This window comes from Haemaphysalis longicornis, unplaced genomic scaffold (assembly GCF_048455015.1).
Source record: "Haemaphysalis longicornis isolate Haplotype H1 unplaced genomic scaffold, Haemaphysalis longicornis Haplotype H1 scaffold_6, whole genome shotgun sequence".
Classification (NCBI taxonomy): domain Eukaryota; kingdom Metazoa; phylum Arthropoda; class Arachnida; order Ixodida; family Ixodidae; genus Haemaphysalis; species Haemaphysalis longicornis.
Window position 1 is genome coordinate 64,322,921 of NW_027526407.1, and position 24,629 is coordinate 64,347,549.

At 45.4% G+C, this 24,629-nt stretch overlaps 1 protein-coding gene across 11 annotated transcripts in view; it reads left to right on the top strand.

Annotated features, from left to right (window-relative positions):
- LOC144142835 (ras guanyl-releasing protein 3-like) overlaps positions 1 to 24,258 on the top strand; it is a 108,766-nt gene extending 84,508 nt beyond the window's left edge. For all 11 annotated transcript variants that reach the window (XM_077674622.1, XM_077674618.1, XM_077674617.1 and 8 more), the window contains 9 exons: positions 527 to 700; positions 2,516 to 2,730; positions 3,361 to 3,535; positions 4,385 to 4,459; positions 5,202 to 5,300; positions 6,100 to 6,339; positions 9,208 to 9,244; positions 10,100 to 10,204; positions 13,560 to 24,258. In XM_077674622.1, coding sequence (XP_077530748.1) covers positions 527 to 700; positions 2,516 to 2,730; positions 3,361 to 3,535; positions 4,385 to 4,459; positions 5,202 to 5,300; positions 6,100 to 6,339; positions 9,208 to 9,244; positions 10,100 to 10,204; positions 13,560 to 13,765 — 1,326 coding nt within the window. In that variant the 3' untranslated portion in view covers positions 13,766 to 24,258. The remainder of the gene's footprint in view (positions 1 to 526; positions 701 to 2,515; positions 2,731 to 3,360; positions 3,536 to 4,384; positions 4,460 to 5,201; positions 5,301 to 6,099; positions 6,340 to 9,207; positions 9,245 to 10,099; positions 10,205 to 13,559) is intronic.
- The last annotated feature ends 371 nt before the right edge of the window (positions 24,259 to 24,629 follow it).

The window sequence follows — 24,629 nt, forward strand, 5'->3', positions numbered from 1 at the left end:
ACTCTGCCCGTACTAGGTACATGGGGGATTAAAAGAAAGGCGAACAATGGAGCATACAGCCTCCGACGCATGCTGCACCGTCTGGCTCTAAAGTCAGTAATCTGCGCGCATGCGCACTTCTTCGAGAGCATTTGAGAGTGGCCTATATTAATGGAAAATGCTTGATCAAGCAGGATGATCGTTGAAGGTCATCATGCTAGCTACAATCAGCCTTCTGCGCGCTTGACTCCCGAATGTAGTAGATAACAGGATGCTCATGGCGACAGAGCACGAAAACGCGCCTCAAAATAAATTACCCGCGTCGCTTCTTTATCAAGCATTTCCAGTAACTGTAGGCGCCACTCTCAAACGCTCTGAAAGAACTACGCATGCGTGCAGTTTACTGACAGTGCAGCCAGACGGTGCGGCATGCGTCGGAGGCTGTGTGCTCCGTTGTTCGCCTTTCTTTTAATCCCCTCTGTACATTGAATTCATTGCCCCCCGCTGTGACTAACTTGTGTACTTCTTTCGGTGCCACCTGTTCCAGTTCCTGGACTTCAAGCAGTATGCCGAGCAAGGCACACTGGCGGACAATCCTCGGCTGGAACGCTCCATCTCACAATTCAACGGACTTTCCCAGTGGACTCAGTGCATGGTGCTCTTGCGGTCGACACCCCAGCAACGAGCTGACGTGGTCACCAAGTTTGTAGATGTTGCTAAGGTGCGGCTGCTTTTCACTCTAAGCATGATTATAGAGCCTGAACTACTTTTTATTTGTACGGCTTAAAATCACGTACGCCGGCTTTATATCACGGACGAAAAGTTAAATACAAACCGCATGAAAAGTCGAAAGAAATTATAACACGTAAGCGCAAACTCACAGCAAAAGGTGACAGCTCACGTCAATTAACTGACATTGTCCTGTACCAATTAAAGCTTGCGAGCCGATCAAGTGTTCTGCAGAGTTTTACACGGAATCTGTTAGCCTCTAGTTCGTCGGAAAATTTCACGTCGTAAAAAAAAAAAACAAAAAAAACCCAGACAGGACCTAGCAGTTCTGATTGTAGGGTTTAACGCGCCGACATAACGCAGGTGATGAGGCGTGCCGCAGTGGAGGGCTCCGGATTAATTTTGACCACCTGGGGATCTTTAGCGCGTGCCGAAATATCGTACACACGGGCGTTTTTGCTTTTCGCCTGCATCAGAAAAGCGGCCGCCGCGGTCGGAATCGAACCCGCGACGTCGGGCTCAGCAGCGCAACGCCTTAGCCACTGAGCCAGCACGGTGGGTACTTAGCAGTTCTCGCCTAAGACGCCGAGCGCGTGCTTCAGGCTAATCAGGCATACAGCATAGAGCTCCATATTGGTTTAAAAAACACAAAACAAGCGTCGAAACCGCATTATGGATGATAAGGCGCCTGTGAACAATGGGACGCCCCCCCCCCCCCCATGTGTTCCTGGAAAAGATTGTTTGCACAGTATGTTTGAAGTCTAGGCAAAGTAGTGTCACCACATAGAGCAGTCTTGCCCAAGACGACGAGCGCCTGCGTCATGTTAGACAGGACCCGGCCTTTATCGGTAGAGAAGAGAAGCCGAGCGCACAAGCGAAAAGCCCGCCGAGACGAAGAGAAACATTTCATACCCCCCATCCCTCCGATCAGCATTTGTAGTGGTTTTAAAAGCTTCGCTGGACATCCACTTTCGTAGGGCGGGACGGCGACCATTTTTTGCTGTGCTTAGCACTTTCAGCAACATGTACCTCAAATAGGCGCTTGCTTACAAGCCGCAGTGGCTCAGGGGCTATGGCGCTGTGCTTCTGAGCCCATGGACGAGGGTTTGATCCCGGCCGTGGTGGCTGCTGTTCTGATGGAGGCGGAAAGCCAAAACGCCCGTGTGTCGAGGTTGCGGCGCACAGTAAAGATGGTAAAAAAATCAATCCTGAGCCCTCCACTACGGCGCGCCTCATAGCCCATATGTAGCATCGCCGCGTTGAAACCCTACAATGAATTCAATAGGCTCTCACTTGGGCATGATGGGTTTTGCATTCCAGTTAATGTATCAGGGTCTGCAGAAGCTGCTTGTGTTCATCAAAGCAGAAATCTTATTTTAAAAACAAGATTTGTTTGATTATCTCCGCGAAGGAACGAATAGTAGAAGTAAGATTTAAATGTGTTTAACTCTAGAAGCGGGGCTGGACTACTTGTAAACATTTTCTTGTGCTCGTGCATTTCCGTCCGAAATGATGAGGGACATTGTGATTCTGGTGCTCATCTTCTCAAGTCAATGCCTAGTAGGAAAAGCTGCAGTCGAACAGCAGCCAAGTGGCACAGTGAAGATTAAAATACCACTGCTGCCTCACCAAACTCGGTCGCTCGTTCCCTACCCAGATTAACGGCTATGTTCCTAGTATTTCTTACCTATAGGACCCGAAAGAATGCGTCTGAAATTACAAAATGTGAGTTTGAACGTTACGAAAGGCAAGAGCAGGAGCGCTCAACAGCTACGGGACACTGATTGCTTGCCCCTGTTTACCGCAGAACCTCCTGGAGCTCCAAAACTTCAGTTCCCTGATGGCCGTCGTGGGGGGACTCAATCACAGCGCCCTGGCCAGGCTATCGCAGACTACAACCTGCCTCTCTGGCGAGACGCGACGAACACTTGCGCAGTTCGCTACCCTCCTGTCCTCTGGTGCCAACTTCTGCAACTACCGGAAGGCCCTCGCTGAGGCCAGAGACTTCCGGATACCCATCCTGTGAGTGAACGTCGGAAACATGCACTTTGTCTCCAAGTGCTCGCATGTTGCCAGTTAGCGTATGGTAACCTGAGGCGGAAGATTCCGGGCCTAGTGTCACGCAGAACACAAGAAGACGGCAGAAGTCGCGTCCACGTTTGACTGATATTTGACCGCACTGGAAAACTGGCAGAATTAAAAAAAACTTTTTGTAAATCCATCAAAAAAGGCAAGTACGCCGACCTCAGAGTTAGTAAGTGTGAAAGATGAAGGTTTTGGCTCCCATTCGGGTAGTCTTGATTACAACAAAAGCGCCCGGTATGCACCCTAATCAGACGGGTTTCCGACATACTGTTGGCTTAAATGCAGCAAAGTTTATCTTTTATATTTGTTTCGACTGGGACAGTGTGTGTGACAACCAGCTGCACTCTGGAGACCTCCGTCTGGTGCATCTGTAGACGATTTGATATGCATAGTCGGTGATGGCACGTGGTCAATACGTAGGGTCACCCTAGTGAACTGAAAGGAAGCCGGCACTTATAAAACTTGTAGATATTGCAGTGTTCCATACAGGATGTGGTAACATAATAAAATCCTGCAGTCATGGCAATCAGGTAACTCACGGCTCCCTTGTCTGATGGCTGGTGGCAGGGGCGTGCACATGAAGGACCTCATCTGCGTGCACGTGGCGCTGCCCGATGTGGTGGACGGCATGATCAACCTGCGTAAGATGGCGCAGCTGTCACACATCTTCCAAGAGCTCTGGGAGCTGCAGCACTCACCGCCTCCGCTGGACGTCAGCATGGACCTGATAAACACGCTCAAGGTCGGTGCCATTGCCTTCGCGAGTGCTCATGGTTCCAACCACGTTCTAGGTTCTATGAGGAGTACACAAAATAAGTTCCATAGCTGAAAAAATGAACAAAATACTCATTAGAAAAATGCAACGGAGGTTTGAACAGATAGAGAAAGCAAGTTACCATGTGGTTCACATGCTTACAATCCTACGTTTTAAATGCGAATGCATTTCTTAGTCGGTGGTTGTCGTGCTCCGTCGGCGTGCGCCCGCAGGTGTTATCTCTCCGCGCTCCTCCTCGCCCCTAGCAACAGCTGTGGCACGCCTAGCAACCGGAGCAGGTGGTAGCTCGGGCGGGAGTAGCGGAGGTCAAGGGGAGAGGAGGAGCGCGCTCGGGCGTGTGAGGGCGCTCGCATCGCGGAGCTCGGGCGGAGTAGCGGAGAGTGAGTGGAGAGGAGGAGGGCGCTCGGGCGTGTGAGGGCGCTCGCATCGCGGAGCTCGGCGGGCTCTCTCTCCTCTCCGCGTACCCTCTCTCCGCTCGCTGCGCTCGGAATCTATATAATGCAGTGGAGCGCGCGCCTGGCGCCTTGATAGCGATTCTTCATTAAGTACGCCATTAATAATAATTACTCGCACCGCACTCATCGGTGCACCCAATGCATTCGCATTTCCGCACGATCCCCTTCGGGGAGGTGGGGGGATGTTTTTTGCTTCTCATTTATAATCTGTATGCCTTTCGTCCACTCATCCCTGTAGTTCCTCACTGGGGCGTTAACTGCATGCTCCGGGTTTGAAAAATTTTTCAGCTGTGTATTAATCAGCAATGCGTACGATTGGTCATAACCAAGGCTTGTATTTGTGTGTTTGCTTTTCTTGCAGCTGTCACTTGATACAGCCTACACAGAAGATGAAATCTTCGAGCTTTCCCTAACCAGAGAACCCAAAGCTCCCGTGGTTAGTATCCTTGACAGATTATGAAACTCTTCTGCGTCTCGAAAAATTCTACATTTTTAAAATCTTTGGTAGTTAGGTAGAAGAAATAGGAAGTTACAAAGAGGTGTGTTAAATGATAATTCTTGCAAGAATTGATTCCATAGACAAACGGATTAAGAAACCGGGGAACACATATGAAAGACTTTTTTTCAATTTACAGTGCTGTAGTCTTTTTAAAGCGAGAGCCCGAAGTTCCCCATCCTGGGAAAAATCCTCGTCGTCGTTGTTGTGGTTGTCCGATGAAGAAAATGGCTGCCGCTATAAAGAGTAAATGTGAGATTTATGTGCTCAAAGATAGTCTTTCTCAGGCGAGCAAAGCTTTGTTTTGATGTTCTGTAATTATGTTAGATCCAATTGCCAACACCCACTCATCAGACCAACCGATTTCTTTAAGGTTTATGGTAAAGTTGAATCGGGATATACGCAATTCGAAGAGTATCCGACCAATAGCCTGTAACTCTATATAGCCAGTAACTCTACATAAAATAACTCTACATAACCAATAACTCTATTTAGAATATTGCACTATTTTTTAATAGCATGCGGTTGAACCTCTGATTCGATACAAAGCTCTGAAAATATGCGGTGCTTTGGCACAGATTTTCACCTGAACGGTTGTTTTCAAAGAACAATAACAAGAAATAAATGTGGGTTTGAGGCTAGAGCTAATTTTTCAAAAATTCTGCTGCCTCGTGTGCAACAGGTGTCACCGTCCAGGCCTCTCGCTATGGAGTTTGCATCGAAGGTTCCCGAGGGAACTGACCTGGCGCTGGTCGAAAAACAGATCTGTGACATGGTGGAGGTAAGTTCAAACAATATCACGCTTTTTAAAGACGCTAGTCTCTTTTGGGCTACTCGAACGCAAATATATTGGTCTGTCTGTCTGTCTGTCTGTCTGTCTGTCTGTCTGTCTGTCTGTCTGTCTGTCTGTCTGTCTGTCTGTCTGTCCCTCTATTCAGCCACACACCCAGATCCTAAAAGAACTTTTGAACGAGAAGTTTGTATAGGCAAAGCTTTTCCAAACCGCTACATCCTGAAACGCACGTCATGCTTGTCAACATTGTTCAGTAAACAAAATATTAGGCATATTGCAAACAAAAACCCCATACATTAGGGGTATTTGCGGTGTTCTTTGAAATAAAGATACAGGGCTGCTTGATTCTTGCGATATCAAATAAAAAATACGCATTGAAAGCTGTTTTGAACCCCCCCCCCAAAAAAAAAAACAAAAAAAAAACAAAGCGCTCTGGCGCGAGCGTACACCTCGTTGCGGCATTCCAAGTAACGAAAGGTTCCCATAAATGGCGCACGAACAGTCGAACGGGGGAAATTTGTATTGATTTGGGCAAACCTCCACCGTTTTTATCGTGACTGGAGAGAGACGGAAGAGGAAGAGCGTGAGAGGTGGGCGGAGGAGAGAATTACGTAACAGGGACGACAGAAGACTATCGGCTTTCGACATTTGCAGCAAACTGAGCAGATATGCGGCCATTTTTTTTCCAAAACTGTCGTCGTGAGGCAATGTACTCAAGTTCATGCTAGAAGGATCTGTGGTGAGCGTACGGTTTTCATAAATTTCCTTCGCTCGGTGACCGTGGCAGGAGGTGTTCCACGAGTACGACACCGACCGCGACGGTTTCCTGAGCCACGAGGACGTGGCGGTGGTCACCGGGCGCTTCCCCGCTCTCCGCGGGCTCGTGCCGGAAGACTGCCAGCGGAAGCTGCTCAGCCGGCAAGACATCCGCCGGTTCCTCCTGCGCTCCAACTGGGCCATGTTCCGGCACGACTTCCACGAGACCACCTACTTCCGGCCGACCTTCTGCATACACTGCACAGGCCTGGTGAGCGGGCCGGTTGTGCCTATCGGGGCGTTCGCTCTTTTCCTGACAGTCTCTGTTGGTGTAGTGTAACGCTATCTGGAGCAGGTTTCGCTGCCCCGCGAGATCCGGTTCTCTGTAAAGAAAACAAGATTATAAAAATAAGGAAAAATGGTCCTAGAGCTCCAATATTTTGGTTTATGACGGCTTCATGGGCCCTTTGCAAAAATGTCTTCTCAGCAACGCATTCGTGTTTCGAGGTGAAGCCAGCATTAAAAATATCGGTGTAAGCTTGGTTTTTGTAAGCTGGTTTTCCCATATCGCGTGTTCCGCCGTGAGGCATGTTCATCTACAGAGGGAGTATTTTGGCCTCGCGAAGTGCTATTCGACAGAGTCGATGCATCCGATATATCCATACAGATAACGGTAAATATTGGAGGGCTTAAAAGGCAAACTTTAAAATTTAAAAAAAAAGAGGTTACAAGTGAAAGATGAAAAGTTCCTTCCCCTGCTTAGCTCCACAAAGAGTGGTGCTGCCTCAAGGACTGGCAACGGTAGACCAGCTCTCTAGTCCTGGCGTTCTGGCTCCCAGGCCTGCGTAATGTCACTCAACACCTAGCCATATCGAGAGTGGCGCGGCAGGGAAATGGGATTAATTGTATGACAATTACCCGGGAATACATTTTTACCATTATGCCGGATTCATTTACTTGTCATAATTAGCTAGCTCACAATGAAGTTGTGAACATTACAGAATCACTGTCTGTGGTCAATACATGACCAGACAGACAGACCGGAGTGAGTATGGTTAGAGAAAACGGTCGTAACTGTTGTTTTAGCGGAACTATCCGGAAACAATTTATATTACAACTTGCCGCTAAGACGACTCTAACATTACGCACAAGAATGAAGCCGAGGCTAAACGAAATCTTCGTAGAGACAACTGACAGTTCTGCTGTTTTAGCAGATTTCACAGTGGGTGAAACTGAGTTTAGGTTTTTTAGAGGCTGGGTAGTTGTACTCTTCGTCATTTGAAGGAAGTTGTACTCGTCGTCACTTGAACCTTGCATGTGAGTGCTCTGTATTTGTTCATACAACAACAGCGCAGAACGAAACAGCCAAGAAGAAAGCTCAGGCGAAACGAGCGCCACTTTTAACGGACATTTCAATTAGGACGCGTCCTCGTCAATTAACTCGAACGTGTATACGGAGTAATAATATACCAAAATGCTTTGCTTTACACCTGGAATCGTTGACGAGGCTAGGCACACTGGAAGCCGGAATATTTCAGACATAGAAGGACGTAAGAATAACGCGTTCCCTGAAATATTTTCAGTAGTTTCCGAAACGATTTTGTGCTTGTGGGGAAAGCATGAAGTTTTGGACACATTAGAGTACCAAACAGACTGTGCTCCGCAACTATAACGGAATTATTCCAGTGACACTATTGGCCTACTCACACGGGCTACGCTTGTCCCGTCCAGCTCGATTTATGTTAATCGTGCCCAGAGACACGTTGATGAGTAAGGCTTACCTGAGTAATCTTATTGACTTCACGAACCATTAGTGCGGTTCTTGCACACTTCAGATGTTTGATTTTGTTCGACTCGTGGAATATGCAGAGTGCCCCAAAAACCTCTTGATCGCATCTAAACTAGTGATGCAGAAATTATGAATGCTGTATGCACTCGCAGGGAAGGTGTGGATAAAGCTCGCATCATTTTCAGGGGTGGTCTAGCAGCCTTAAAGAGTATAAAATGCACTCGCTGTTTAGTGAAGCCATGAAGACAAAATACGACCTTGTTTATTCTGAAAAAAGCTAGCGGGCTTAGTGCCGGACTCAGATCCATTCCAGCCACGAAAGACGTTTTTTATTGAAAAATAAACACAAGAAACATTGAAAAACTCTGAAATGTAGCGCTACAGTGGCGTGTTATGGGCGCGAGTGACGTCATATGGGCAAGCCCTAAAAACAATTTTTATTGCGGTAACTGTGTGTTAGCATTCAAATGGTGCGATCAAACGGAACTAGCGGCCCCCCCTACAATCGTCCACTCATGTCTTAGCGATGGGTTAGATCTGCGGCCGCCAACCTTACAAACAAGATTTTGTGACGTCATAGATAAGTTGCCGGGAAGCGGCTAGAGGTTCGCCACTGCTTCTACTATTTTCCTTAACATCTCGACTATTTTTTCGAAGTTTGCGATAAAATTGGTTTAATTGTTATCGGGAAAAAGCGCTGTTTTTAGTGAGCGAAATTTTTATTTTGTCTTCATGGCCTCTTTAAAGGTGCTAAAGTGCAATGCGGCGCTCAATAATTGACTCGAAAGCCTTCCAAGTACATCGCGAAGATGCTGGATCATCGGTAATCTATGATGAACTAAATCTTGTCTGTCATATGCCCGCCATCAGATTGCTGTGAAGGCGCTGTTTCATATTGACGCGTTGGGGTGGGACAGGCGAGATCAACGAAATGAACAATATATTTTGCAAGCACCCTTAACACCTGTGCCGTCTAGTATTTTATTTTTTTACATTTATTCGCTCGCATTTTCACAAATTTGCAACGACGGAAATTTGTAAAGCAGATGGTGGATGGTAGATTATACCGAACCTAGCAGAATATAAACCTAACATACCGCAAATAAAACCAACTGTGTGGCGTTTGTTGTGGTGTCTGCAAATGCTTCAGTGCATGATTCATTGCACTAAGCTGGGGAACACACAAGGTTAAGTAATGACTTAAATGCACCATGCGAATCTCACTTAAATGGTGATTTAGACAAGATCATGTCGTAACTCGTTTAAAAGGGGTTCCCACAAAAGTGTGTCGTTGCTTGCTGTCAACGCTGTGGCTCGTCTGTGACCCACTTTTCTGTTTACCTCTCTCAGCTGTGGGGCCTGATCAAGCAAGGCTTCAAGTGCAAAAGTAAGCATGACATTCTTCTATGCTGTTGTCTTGTTGGCTGATGGAGGCACCTTAGCTATTTGGTTATGCACCTTGGAAGACTAAGATACATAAGTAAGGAAGACAGGACACAGAGCTTTTTTTTTTCATTTATGTATCCGTGTTCCTTGTGAGCTGAACCCCGTTTTAGAGGCCTCTCGTTAATGGAGCATTCCAGTTAGCATTCAATTATTCTGCCAAGAAATAACATAATATATTAATTTATATACGTTGAAGTACTCTTTGATTTTAAGGGTACCAGTCAGCATAGGACGGGCGTCACGGCAGTTCTAGTTATTTACCCTGACACTAAGAAAAGTAGCAGGAATAGGTAGTTCTAACTTAGAAAACGGGGCACAAGGGCCCTAGGGAGAGAGTGGAGGGGATAGGAAGATAAAAAAAACACTTCAGGATGCGACGAGGACACGTAAGAAGAATATGGCAAGTAGAAATGGTATATAAAGACGCTAGAAGTTTGTCCGGCCTGTATATGAAAAACCAATGTTTTATCTGTGTACAGGCTAAACACAACGCAGACATGTCAGAAAAGAACGCCAAAGATTATCGCAGCCAATATATTTTATATGCCCATACCTCTCTACCTTAGAGGTGGTTGCTTTCGACAGGCATTTTGTAGTTCAATAAAAAGTTAATTGCGTAGCTCATGAGGGTAAGAATATCGGGACGTCCAGCGAATGGAGTTGACCTGTTTGACTTCCTTTAGGATTTGCATAACGCCTTGCTAAGTGTTCGCGGAAAAGGGTTGTAACTTGGGATGACTGAGTAGAGCTTCTGTTGCGATGGCATTCCAACATTTTGTTACTCTTTCGCATTCAGAGTGTGGGATCAACGCGCACAAGCACTGCCGGGAGCAAGTCCTTGCCGAGTGCCGGCCTCTCACGCCACAGGGTCCAATCAGGAGTTCGTCATTCTCTTCCACGGGTGAGTGGACACGTAGTGAGATTTTAAGGTCTCATGGCCCAATTGTCTTTTACTTGCACGCGTGATATACGCACGTCAGGCCCCGAAAGGCAGCAACTGCGCAAGCATGTCAGGCTTAGCAAGTATAAAGCATAATTTTAAATTTTCTACATTGAGGAGTTTCCGTTCTGAATTGCCTAGGAAGCGAGCGAAATGATTGAACGAAATGTATGTCGATGTGTAATAAGGCCTGTTCCTCGGCTTCGCTGAGAAGAACATGAAATCAAAATTAAAGCTGTATGCATACTCAATATGCGCTAGCTCGCCTAGAGGCTCTCATGTCGATGCACCTTACGCATATCTATGTGGGGATCGGAGAGGGTCCTGTTTCCGTTCCTCCTCTTAGACAACGTTATTTATTAAAAAGGCAGTTTTGTCGTCGATTTCTGTGCTGCCAAGAGCGTACCGCAAGCGTCAGCGCAGCATTGCCCTTTGACCCTTCAGGGGTGAAGAGGTTAAACATATCAGTGTAGTGCGGGATATGTTGTGAGGTCGATGGTTAGAAACGGCAGACCGTTGCGCTGAAACTTATTTATTCGAAGCCCGAGCCAGCAGGCAGAAAGATAGCCCGAGCTCAGTTACTCATGATGGTCCTCCTAAAGGAAAGGAGAGCCGCCGATGATGAGTATGTGCAGATATTAAAAAGCTGTCGCCGCAAACCAGTGGTGATGCCGGTTTCATTGAACACTGATAAATAACCTGCCGTTGAAAACGAGGCTCCCATTGAGCTAACAATATTTATACACGCGTACACACCGCTATTTTGATGGTACAGCTTCAGGTAGGAAGGAATTGGCCTCTTACTCAAGAACACCAGTTACTGTGCTCTATCTATCAGGATATTACACATTGCAGATTAAATGCGCCGATCTGTACCTAAGAATTTCAATTCCATTGATCTAAGTTCTTCTTGTATAGTCTATCAAGCTGTTACCCATCATGTAAATGTTCCGACCTAGACATAAGGCGTGCGATTTCTTTGAACTTGTGTATTGTGTGCGTTTCTGTGTAGACGATTGATTCACTTATGTTTGCTATTTTCATTTTGATATGGAGTAGCAAGCCAAGCTTAGTGCAAGGCTGACTTTCTGTACCTTTGAAATTACATATCTCTCTCTCGCTCTCTCTCACAAATGGCCATGCACAGCAACGTACCGAAAAAAACCTTTATTTGTATCTGATAAGATGAATGGATCTATATTCCGCCATTATTTTATATCTGCGTCTGTCTCTATATTCTATCTCTTCCTCTATATTCCGAGATGACCAGTAATGAAACTTGTAGTGGTGGCCTTTGATATGTTTTCCGTCCATGGAAAAGCACTAAACATTAACGAGCCTCGTCCTTCAGACATTCAAATATTCAACATTTACATTAAATATTGAATACTGGAATATTTGAACAGCGCTTGGCTCACCCTATGAGAGAAAGAGAGAATGCAGTTTAATGATACTGGCGAGGTCTGTATCTGTAGGTCTGTAAGGGGAAAAATGAGATGAGTGAAAAAATACAATGAAAAGAAAGAAGACAGAAAAAAGAAATATATTGGCTTGAGGTCTGGAGAGAGTTCAGATAGTTCGCTGTAAAGAAGGAATGGTAAAACGCACTCGCGAAAATGTTCGCTTTTCATTTGAGCAGAGTTCAGAAATCGTGGAGCGACCCTACGCGAGCAGGGCACGTTCAGCGCTAGCATAGCAGTTGGGCTAAACGCAAACCCTATGGTTGATGGCTCAAACATATTGGGTGCTATTGGTGAGTTAGGGGTGAATAGGAGCGTTGTGAGTGTGAGTGAGTGTGCGAGTGGGGACTGCGAGGACAAGGGAGTTTGAATGGTGGGTGCGGATTATGAGGAGTGCTAGTGATTATGGGATGCATGCGAGTACTGCATGTGAGGGCGACTAAGTTTGAGTGGATCACGCGAGTCGGGAGCGCAAGGGAGTTGTAGTAAGTAGTTGTAGTAAGAGACTTCAATGAGCCATAAAGTGGGAGTGGTTTCCTAATGTGGGAATCCAAGTGATGGCCACGCGACCGATGACCTAGATGCCAGAAATTGCTGCACGTCCAGGTGGTCGCTGGTAATCTGGTTCTACCAAAGCTCAGCGAGGGGTAGGGGGTAAGGAAAAGGTGGGACGTCGTGGTTATTTGCACACTCTACTAAATATGAACTAGTGCGCCAGGCTTAGAGCAAGATGAGAGTTGTAGTAAATGACACGAGTGAGCAGAGTGGGAGTGGCGAAGTCGAGTGCAAATATGGGTGCGATTGAGTTGGTAAAAAATTCGGTAAAGGTTCTTAGTGAGTGAGCATGGGTCGCTACCGTTTTAACTCTAAGCGCTATGTTGTATTTAAACAGCGACTCTGTATGACCATTGCGGCAAGTTCAGCCTTTTTGTTTATTTAGCGTAAGATGGTATATTTAAGGTACAAAACCAGCTAAAGGCGCAGCTTATGGGTGACTGGTAAGAAAGAAGTCAATCTCCGACCTCTCCCAGGACCATCCATAGCTTTGAGCTGCAATTGCAACTGTGCCAGTGGTGTGCAATACAGATGCCGCGAAAGTACGATAATGAGTCCGAGAAAATATTAAATACTTCTGCAACAATGTATACCTAGAAAGCTCATAACGGTGTAGAGCTAGAGGTCTCACTCCATTGCGCTTTGTTGCTTGGCTGGTTTGTTGCTTGCACCCTAAAATCGGGGGGGTATAGGAGCTGAGGCTAAGTGTAGAACTTGAGTCTGTGGTAAGGATTCTTTCTTTGGTTAGTTCCGCTTGCAAAGCTTCAAAATGCTGAACAGAGAAAAGCCTAAATGCGCAGTCTTGTCTAAGAACGTAAACTTTATAATGCGAGTTTGTGGTAAGGATACTTTCTTTGCTTAGTTTCGCTTGCAAAGCTTGAAAATTCTCACCAGGGAAACGCTTAAGATAAAGATCTTGGCCGTAACAAGCGTTTCAATGGGAACCAGGAAGACGAGAGCAATTCAGGGTGTTTATCTGGGTTGAGACGGCTGTAAAGTGGAAACTCTACATTATCAGGCGCGCTTATCGGGCCCAGAGAAGATTCGGCCTCAATGGGGAATGTGATGAGGATAGTTTGAGTGTGAGCATATGAGGAATTAGGTTAAAGTTTTGTTTCTCGAATGTGGTTGCGGAGTCCCGATCAAGCTGTGATCCGACATGTTGGTTCTCGACTGTACCACCGTAGATACCCTTGAACAAAATGCATTATCGCTTGCAGAACAAGCACTATGTAGGTGGGAGTTTTTTCGTTACGGCAGTCATGCCGAATATTCCGTAAAACTTGCAACTCCTTTCGCAGAGTGGAGCGCTGCGCGACCGAGCCGTGTCCATCTACCACAGCAGCAGCAGCAGCAACTGCCGACCAGGCGCTTCAAGCAGAGTCGTTCGGAGAGCGAGTCCGCGCCGCTGGTCCATCGTACCTCCGACACGCGCTGGAAGTCGGAGGACGGCAGATCCTCGGCGACGGCCAACTCGTACAGCCAGCCGGTGGTGCGAAACACGTGACTGTTGACCCTGTGCCCGCAGCGACGAGGGCACGTGTGTCCAGGACCTTAAATGCGGGCCAGCACCCTCCCACCCCTTCGTGCACGTGGTCTGCTCTTTCGACGACTGCGAGTCGTCGCTCCGGGTGACTACTGTTCCGTCATCTTCCCATTCATCGTGCTCATGATGACAGTGTAGTTGTCCCCGTGTTTGGTTGGGACCATTAGTGCCCTTCCCTGATGCCCGATCGCTATGTTGTGAGTTGCCCTTACGTGTAAAGTGTCCCATAAGTGGCTGACAAGCATTTGTGTTTTACCGCGTACTGGTTTCGTGGCTGGATAGGGAATCGCTAAGAGTCTGTAACACAAAGATGAGAGCCTGCTCTCAATCAACTGATGATTTCAGAAATTTCAGTTAAAAAAAAACTGGGTTTCTCTGACCCTGTATGACAGGGGATTGGAATGAGCTTTCAGATATTTCCATCAATGTTTGTCCCAGTTTTCTGTATGTTTCAGAAAGTCAAATCATTCGTGGTTCAGGCTTTTGTACATCGGATCGATGGGAAATGCGTATCACCGTACTCTACCGGGACGAAAGAAGGAAAATACGATGTCACGTGTTTGACTGCTGACCCTTCGGACGAATGCGTCGCACCAACTTGTGCATGCGAAGCTTCCGTTGTGTACTGCTCTCAGTTGGAGGGGTTTTCATTGACGTTCACCAGTTCGGTCCACTGTCACGTTTAGACGCGGTATTTTCTCCAACGTCCTAACGGGGCACAGCTGGCGGTGGCGAATACTGACATGGGAGTACACACGAGGCATCAAAAAACGGCAGGATCTAAAAAGCACAATTAAACACCGCGATTCCAGATTGAGCTATCTTTGTGAACTTACTACATTGAAAGAAGAAATGCCTACTAAGGAAAAGCATGACCAGTTCCTAGTTAACAAGATTTCATAGTGAATGTTTCCTTGCTATACGATCACTTTCATCTGTACGTGACCTATCGACAGTTCAGGCCGGTAGCGGTTGGGTGGTGAACACTAGATTGCAGAGTAAACTGATTTGAACTCCTTTTTGATGGAGTGGCGATTTTATTCGGCAAGGTGTTCGCAGAGTGGAGGATGTGTATACATGTGTGTACACTGGTATAATGAGTGTGTCCGATGACCTGAGTCAATCTCTAGTGATCCTTCTGGCCATGTCAAACGGAACTAGAGCCTCGTACTAGTTCAATCACCCGTTATCTCTGTGGGAAATTTGGTACGGCACTGTGTTACTTTCGGAACGAAGAGTGCTATGTGTAGCTGTGGCTTTCTGCATTCCAGAAGATGGCAAAGGTGGTACCGGCTCAAACACATTTTACACTCTACACGGCGCTTTATCGCTTCTTGCACGTCAAGGTACTGGAATTAGGGTGTAAAGCTGTTGCACCTCGAGTCCATGCATTCCATGACAGCTTTGCTTTGCCCAGCTATTTCTGGTTTGGGGGTGACCATTCCACCTGTGAGCACGTGGTCTCTTGACACGCGGAATGGTTAGAAGTGCTCAATTCCTCCCCGATCATTGTCAGGCATTGTTGTACAATAATGTTTCTCCAGCCTTGGTTCTGTAGAGGGGCATGTGTGGCAAAAAAATTAGCATAGTTAAAGCTTGCGGTATTCCGAATGCATACTTTGGCCTGCAGGTCATCCCGAAAGTTTGGCCAATCCATTTCCTTGCCGCGCTTTCGTGAGTACACCACACTCTTGTGCTGTGTTGATGTTGGCTCAGGCGTCCCAAAGTGTCCGGATTTTTGGCCGGATTTTATCAGCTCCTTTGAGTCAGCGCTCTGACGCGACGTGCTGAATTTATGTACCTGGTATTTTACCTTTGTCTTATGCGGGGTGAATTGATCCGTTGCTACTTGTGATGAAAATCACTCGTCATGACTACGACAAGCATTCGACAGTCCACTGAGTGCCATTTCGTGCAGTGTCATTTGTGATTGCCATTCGTCCAGCTGTAAGAATCTTGGCGCTTGAGGTTCAGATTGCCTGAGTGTCGTTGCCATCGAAATGATAGACTACAACCTTAGAGCTAATCAAAAAACGTGGAATACTATTTTTCATCCAACTTTGGTATCCTTGACAAGTGTGCCACTTTTTCTGAGCTGTAATAGAAGCGAAATCCGATCCCCCGCGAACAGATACAAAAATATTATCGGCCGAAAACCTCTAGAGAAAGCTAGCTGGCATGGACGTTTGCATGTCCCATGTCCATTTCACACAAAGCTGTTCTCTGAAATTGATTTAACGCTTCCTCGTGCTGCTAAAAATAAAAAAATTAGAATGCCCATGAGAACTATCCGATCAGTTCTACCCTTGCTGGGCGTGGAACGCATCGCTAGTGAACCGCCGGAGGAAATTACTTTTGTGGCAACTCCTATTAGCCCATCAATAAATACTCGGAATGCTTCACCTTCAGCTGCAATGCTTGGTTGGGTTGATTACTTTGGATAGCACTACAAAAAATGATTGTCACTAGCTTCCACGATAGCTAAACAATAGCTAGTCTTTCAGCACAACTGTCATGTGGGGGGCACGGGGTCGATTTTTGTTGTTGCATTCACGTATTCAGACTACATTTTAAAACATGATTTCTGAAGGCAGGCCGTACACAAGCCAAATTTTTCTCTGTACTCAAGTCGGAGAAGAAAAGTATTCTCACCCTCCACTGCGGCTGAGGAGCTGAGGTGTTCCCACGTAGAACACAAGGTTTCAAGTTCGACTCTAGGACGTTGAGTCAGAATTACGACTGTACACACTCGTTAAATTACCCTCACTGGTTTAAACTCATTTGTGATCTAGCCGTGCAGCACGCCACATAAGCCAGACGCTTCTCGGAGCCTAAAGACACGAATATCTTGAGCAGTCGGTGAATTTAAATGTTTGGCTTTCTTTTTCAATGACGTTTTCGCCTTGTTGTACCTTCACGCTCGTTTTTACTAGAGCGGAACTTAGTAGTAAGTGTTTTGAACTTGCGTAACAAATACCGAATACTTTCTTCTTATAACCACGAAGGCTACGATAGGCAGAACCGCTGGGGAAATTTGCAGGGCTAGGAAAGATTTATGCTGAACTTCGTGCGTATTCGATTGTCCTTTTTGTTTATTTTGGTAGCTCCAGCAATAGGTGCGATGAGGGCATTGCAAAGGGTGCTGCTGGATTAGTAGGGTGTGATAAAAAAGTGCAGAATAATTTTGTTTGACTTGCGAAAGTATTTATGCCGGCTTATTTGTAGCCAGTTGCACTGGATTCTTATGATAGCACGGCCTCAGTATCTTGGGTTGGCGGGGAGATAACCACATATTGCAAGGTGCTGGTAGAAAGAATCTTCGACAATTGTTTCAACAGACGCTCGAAGAAACAACACTTCGGGTCCGTATCATCGTTTCTTCAGATTGCTAAAAGCTAGGATGTTGTCAGTCATGCTGGCTGCCTAATATAGACAAAATAATAACTTTCCGGTGGCTATCTAGTTTATTGGCCAGTGCACAGGAAAGTACGCCGAGTAACACTTGCATATAGCCAATTACTAGAGCTTCAAAGGCCACCGACTCCACTGTAAAGCGGAAATTTTCCTTGTAGCAGAGGCATAATCCTTAAGTTAACCTTACGTTTGTATAGGTACCCCAATCTCAAAAGGTCGACAATAGGATGATGCTGTTAGAAATGTTTGTAAATATTTGCATTATTTCTACTCCTTACAAAAATGACTTTTATATATGGGTAAAAGCCACTGCTAGTGCGCTAATGTCGTAGCTGTAAGTAACATTGAAAAGAGCAGCAATGGCGTGGACTAAACAGAAGAAGATGTCGATTGTCACTTGTACCTCGTCTTTTTAATTTGCGCTTTGTAGAGATGTTTTATTGCGACTAGATTTTTTTAATGAAATACCCTTTGCAACCTCAGCACACATTGCTTTTTACTGCCAAAGAGTTCACAAATTTCGCCAGAAAATCCGCATTGCTATTTCGCTTGCACTGGTGAAAAGTACGAACGAAATAGAATGCATACTTTGCGCTTGCGTAATATGGCCAACCCACGAAGATGTCACGCTTAAACTGAAATGGTAACAACCTTTGTTCCTGTCCCATGGAACATGCTTCCAACAGTACTGCCGAGAATTCTTTGTGTATCGAGCTTTTCATCAGCAAAAGACTACATGTTTTGCATAATGACCGTCTAAACGAAAATTGTTTGTCATTGCACTGCTATCTTCCCGCTAGACAGTGAGAATATATCGGGAAAACAGCGTAGGGACGAAAACCAAAGAAAAGAAAAAGACAGAACATGCTTTGTTTTCGCCTTTTCTTTTCTTTCGCGCTCATCCCCACGCTGTTCTTCCGATATGTCATGCAACCAAGTAAGCCAAACCCAAGGTTTAGTGATAACATGATGGCAGGTTGAAAATCCTTAATGGTGCCGTGTGTGGCCAAGACGCTCTGTGGAATTCAATTGGTCGTTAATGCTTTTGCATTTGCAATACACAAGAACGGGATAGGTCTCCCCGAATTATTTTTGAATTGGCAGTGGTTCCAGGTGCACACTATGTGACTTGCTAGAGCCTCCTGACTGAACCGGTTACGCCAAAACAAGTTCCTCAGTTTTTCACTTAAGACACCCATAAAACGGACGCCGAGCTTCTGTTGACATTGTTATACTTCAAGTGTAAAAGTTTGTGGAAATATGAAGGACAAATATTTGCAGAGCAGTTCCCACATGGCATAATCTCGAACCCTTAAACGGGACACTAACTGGAATTAATACGATGGGGTAGAGATTCGACAAGAACCTGGTGGTAATTATCAAGAGGAGGACATTTTGGGCTCGTTTTATGGAAACAGATAAAGCTTTGTTGAACAATTGTTTTCATATTTATTTGGAAGTAAGGTCGCCGATTGCCCACCTCCCTAAACTGCCCGGAAGTCGTCCGGCTTTTGCCCAGTGAAGCGTTTAGAAACAGGGCTTAACAAGCTAGGTAAACAAACTTGCGGTTACTGGGTGTTATTTTTACTATTTGCTTTGGACATCAGTAGGGAACAAGGTTCAGGGAGTTGCCGGCCCTCTGTCGCCAAGCGACAATAATGAAAATAGGCCAGTCTTCCATGTTACTCGCGAGCACATTGTCGCGGCGTATATAACTGTAGGGGTGTGCTTTTAGCAGGAGAGAGCGCTAAACCTTTGTATGTCGTTCGTTTCACAGACTACAGAACAGAACGAGTGGATAGTGGTGGACGCTTTTTGAACTGTTGCTCCTTTTTCTATTATCACAAGGGCTGCGGTTAGCAGCGCATCGCGGCTAGTGTGGCCGCGCACCTGCTAGTTTGCGTATTTAATCGAGGAAACTGAGGTGCCGTAAATGTCACCGATGGGGTTGTTTTGCAGCTTCATGATCCCTTGTTTTTTTCTTCGGGCGTCACGATACGTGGTCGCAATACGTGGTGGCCATTTCAGTGCAATTTTTAACAGATGTTTCCTTTTTTGTACGCATCCTCAGCTGATTAACTACTTTCGGGACGTTGAACTTGTGGTGATTTAGTTCACGGCTTGGTTTTATCTAATTCTTCTTGTATTGAGACAGTGGCAGGGAAGAAGATTTGGTATTATGGAGCACTTGTTTATATTTCTTTGCAAGGAAGCATTGAAGTTTAAGCTTGAAAGCTAGACCCTAAGTAGAAACACATTTGAGGTGAAAAATCTGGATTTTAGTGAAACGTAGCTTTCCTTTTAAGTGTTTGTGTTTAGAAGGTAGTGAATCTGTTGATGCTGGCATCGAAGATTGATTGTTTTCCTAGGCAGTTATGCGAGCCTCATAATAAGGGATGAACAGGCATGCATGACACCTACATCAGCAGCGTCTCAGGTATCAGTACAAGCAGCCAACAATCCTAGTATCAAGCGGGAGTCTCTTAGGGCACCGTGACTTTCTTGACAGAGATTTCGGAGCCCCAGGATCTTGCACTCTCCGTGAGTATGAGGTCTTCAACGCAGTCATACAAAACGACCACATGAATGTAAAGCTATCTTTTCCCAAACTTATCTATGTGACACATGTAAAGAGTGAGTGTATATGTCTATATAAATATATGTATATTATATCGTGCCACTAGTATATTTACCCATGTCGATTTTTCGTTTGTATGGGATTTTCACATTAGGGGAAGGAGCAGTGCTATTCTCTGTCGACATGATGTTTCCACAATTTTGATTAGTATGGGCCGCACAGAAATGACATCTTAAAGTATGTCTCTTTCAATGTCAGCATGGCGTTGCGCGGTTTCGGTGCACGAGTGGTGCCAGAAGATTGTTTAGGATCATGCATCTGGTGGCTCCTAGAACATAGTACCTCTCTCGTGGTGCCAATGGCACATGTTCGTGGCCCTACCTGCCACGTTCTTTCTTACCTCTTTATACCCTTCTTTCTAATATTTGGTGTGTTGTTTACTGTGACCACTCATTCATTTTTTGTATTGTACACTGTGATGGGCGAAGTCATCCCAATGCTGGGGTAGAGTCCACAAAGTGCTTTCTTGCTGTTTTAGACCTTTCGTGATGAAATGGTGATTCTATTTGTGATGCTATTTTCTATTCGGGGGTGAAAGCAATGCTGAGTTGCCATTTAACATTCCTGGTATACTTTGCTCTTTTTGTAGCCAACAAAAAATTATGTGAGCGCACCACACATAACCATTTACTGAAGCACTAGCCTTGGTTAGTTATGTTTATTATTTTTTAAAAATATCATTCCCAAGAACGTCTGCTATTATATGTATGTTTTAGAGTGCTTGCATCAACTACTAGGTGTGAGAAATAGGAAACAATCAAACTGGTTGATCTCTAAAAGCGTGCTGTTCCCCGTAAGTCAACAATACAGGATCACCGTGATATGTGATTTACATGGCTTAAGACTCACTGCCACAGCACTGGCAGTGAATCCGCGCGAAAGAAAGTTTTCCGGAAGCACGTCAATTGCTCCCTCCTCATTGTCTGTGGTGACGTGAAGGGACACAGTGTATCTACTATAGAAAAAGTTTACTCTCATCATTGGTCGATGCCAGCTTTAGCCTTATCAGTGCTGCGCTAAGTATGAGCAGCACAGAACACGTGCGGTGTTTTGGTCCCAGAAAAACTCCAAACACATGCGCACTACATTCGCAAACAAAAAGCACTGGCTCCTGTTGAGACTATGGTAAGGTCACTAGCACGACTTTTGGTTCGCTCCCTGTAAAACGTAACAGGCAAGCATGGCTGTAAACACTATGTGTTAACCTTACTGTACCCTTATTGTAACCATAATGTTCGTGCATAATTATTGCCTGTACCTCTCATGCTATTGTTTCTACCTGAGACATTCCTGCACCTGTATAGTTTGTATCACACTGCATATGAGCATGCTTTTTACTTTTCCCAAAATTTTAATTAACGAAAGCATTGAGCGAGATATCAAACGTCATTCCGGAAACATAGCGCAGAAATTTGCAGGACATAAATTTTCATTTGGCAGCCACGCATTTCCTGGCGTGTGCATTAGAAGAAAAACAATGACACACAAGAAGGTGCTCTGCTACTCCACGCCTGGGCATTATGCAGCTTGTAGAACGTCCTGTGGTATTTACTTGGACACTAAGCACAATTCAATTGAACACTCATGATTTCACATTCACAACTGGTAAGAAGGGCTTAGGTGTCCCTAAAGATTTTTCTTTGTGCTACGAAACAGCGCTTAGCATTAAATTTCACTGTGCTTTCGGACAGCTGAAGCTCCATCTTTAAGGGGAACCTCTAACAGTGGTCCCTACTTGGTTCAGAGTTAAATCTTGTTAAGATGGGTGTGGAAATACTTTTTTGATTTTACCCTATGCACAAAAGCAGGGATTTAGAACAGGGTCGGTTATTTCCTAAGGGAAAATACCCGCCTAAGCCTTAACTGAGGCCTCAGACATCAGTTGCATTGCTGTGCTTAAGAAGTTATTTTTCCATCATGTTAACCTATAGGGTATGTTAACCCCTAGTCTTCCACACGTGATCCCATGTACTATCTTGATCACAGTTAGGGTGAACACGGGAGCGCGTGTTGATGATGATGATTGCTATTTGTTTCCCCTTTGTAGCGGGGTGATGACATGTCATCTTACCAAAAAGGACTAATTTACCTATGTTTTATACTCTTGCTTTAATACTAGCGCTGCTTAGGGCAGGCACAAAAAGGTTATTAGGCGCAAAATACTTTTTTTCTGTTCCAGTTGGTAACGCTCCTAGCAATATTCCCCTCTCTGCTTTTCGTCCACGAGCATTCTAATATTCTTTTCGTACCTCGACAGCCTTAAACTTCGCACGCGCATCACATAGCCTCGTTGCAAACGAAATGCGCATGCGTGCGAAGTTAACCTGAACGCCGACAGGCGGTTCCTGCGTACGGAATGGCACGCGCTTCCGTATTCGCCCTAACTGTGATTAAGATAGTACAAGAATCGGGAGGGCGGTGCGCAATGATTTTTTAAAACGCTCGTTAGCGATCTTTGAAGCAGGTTTATTGAACTCTGTTTACCATCGTCTGTTCATCGGACTCCTAGTCTGTTAATCTGGAAATTTAAGAGCAGAGTGGCCCTTGGCTTCATATTGGACTACAACTTGTTACCGACCAAACTGTATGCGCTAGCGTATTATCTTTATTGTTACACACTCAGAGTTCGGATGCAGTAATATGACGATGCTGGTAGCAATCACCGATGCTCCCATTACACTTCCAATGTTTCACTTCGTTGCGCGAAGCAGTTGGATGTTCTTTCGCAGCGCCTTTATTATAACTGTTAACTCTGCCGTTGAAGTTTTAGGAAGTTTTGTTGCTTTTTTGCACTGCAAGCTGCTGTTTAGTGTAACCAACACATGTCCAAATCGGGTTGTAAACTGTGCCTGTGGTGGAGCTTGCAAATACTGAGGCACTTTCGGAGGTGTACACGGTGGATATAAAACGAGACGAATGCAACACAAAAAAGAGTGCATTCCGTAGCAACGTTATCTCTTCCGCAGGAAGATCCTGTTTAGCACGCATACACTGCTGCAGAGGGTGGTGATTGGTGGCGCACGTTGTTTTCTTGTTTACTACCTGCACGGTTATTGTTAGATCGTTAACGATTTCAGAAAGGCACTGTGTAGAAGATGTAATCGACGGAACGTTATCTCCGCGTGTCTTTAAATGCTTCTTTCTAGGCGTGACCTGATATTATGCCTGAAACAATGTCACAACAGCGAAGAGAAGATTTGGTTGTCACAACTTTTCCTGATGTGACATGCCTCTCAGTTCTAATCTGCGGAATAGCATTTGACCGTGTCAAATGCTAGTTGTAAAGAGTGAAGCAAATGGCGTACGTCTTTGTGAGTGTTCGTGGCAATCTGGGTGGTATGCTAGGCATGCACGTTTTTTTAGGTATGTGCATATGACGACGGGTAACAGTGGAGAGCAATGTTTTTCCCCTCAGCTTCGGTGAATATTTGCCATTGTGCCCCCACTGTTGGGATTGGAGTAATCTAGGGTCTGTAGCTTGTACAATCCATTGCAGTTGAACTACGAAGAGAAAGAGCGACCGCTTTGCGTTTGGCTCTCAACGGGCATACCTTCAAATCTCCACCATTTCTGGACAGCTGTCTTTAGCTTAAGCCGCATCTTAGAGCGAGAGGCGCCTGTGCCGTAGCTCACGGTTTGCACCCAAGCAGTGTATAGTGCGCTTGCATTTGCTTACTGGAAGGTATGTCTGTGCTCAGGGCTTAGAAAAAATAGAACGCAACATTAGGTTTCCCTTGAGATTTCTCTTTATCTTCCTTCGTAAGTTGCGCATTTTGTGGAGACCTGCACAGACATATCCGACTATGGTACCTGAAAAGCAGTTTACATGACTGTACTTAACAAGCACGTCGTCGTTATTCGTGGTCCAACAGCTTCGAAGACTACATTGATTACCTGTAGAAACATGTGTGGGTTATACAAGCAAGTATACATATATACATAGCGAAGCGTCGCCTATCTTTTAGCGAATCGCCGACTCGCACCTTTTGCGTGTGCCGACGCGGCCGCGAGTGATGGCACATGGGAAGTTGATGTCGTTGCTCTATTTGTGCTTGTGTGTGTGCGTGGAAATGTTCGTTCTATCGACGTCTTGTATTGTGCACTTTGGCGTCTCGGCATTTATCAGTTGGTATTTCTGCTGCACCTTAGCCATGATTTTGTCTAATGGTCATGCTGTATTGATGTACATATCTCGTGAGGGTAGCTAAGCCATTTCATTCTCGTTCTTTGGTTGACGGACGCTGTAATCGTCGCCTCTTGGGCTTGTCACGGGCTTTCTAAAGGCCCGTCTGAAGTCATAAAAGCTGGTGTGATCTTGCCCGAATTTTCATTGAATGACGACAACAAAGACAGACTACACTCACAGGAAAACTTCCAGATTGTGTTTCTGTTCGTTAAGGATCACTCTTAAACGTTTGTTTGGAAAAAGAAGCCAGTCGGTATGTCGTTAGTGGCCCCGAAATGCGGAAGGAGATGACAATTGAGGCAATGCTTAATTTGGTCTCTTGGTTTCTTAGGTTTCTTAATTTTGTGAGTATAAGCTCAAGCAATATGCGACGGAAAGTGTACGGTTGATAGTTGCGGAGTGCACTTAAGTCCTGTAACTAATGCGTCCGGTAACTATCAAGCGTAGGCTTCTTTGCCATTGCCTATAATTACTGTTGTCAGTTGCAAGAACGAAACGTTTATTGAGCCTCGTTACAAACAAAACAGCTTGCCTGACGAAAAACTAAAAACGGGGAAACCGAAGGTATGTTGCCTACATATTGATTG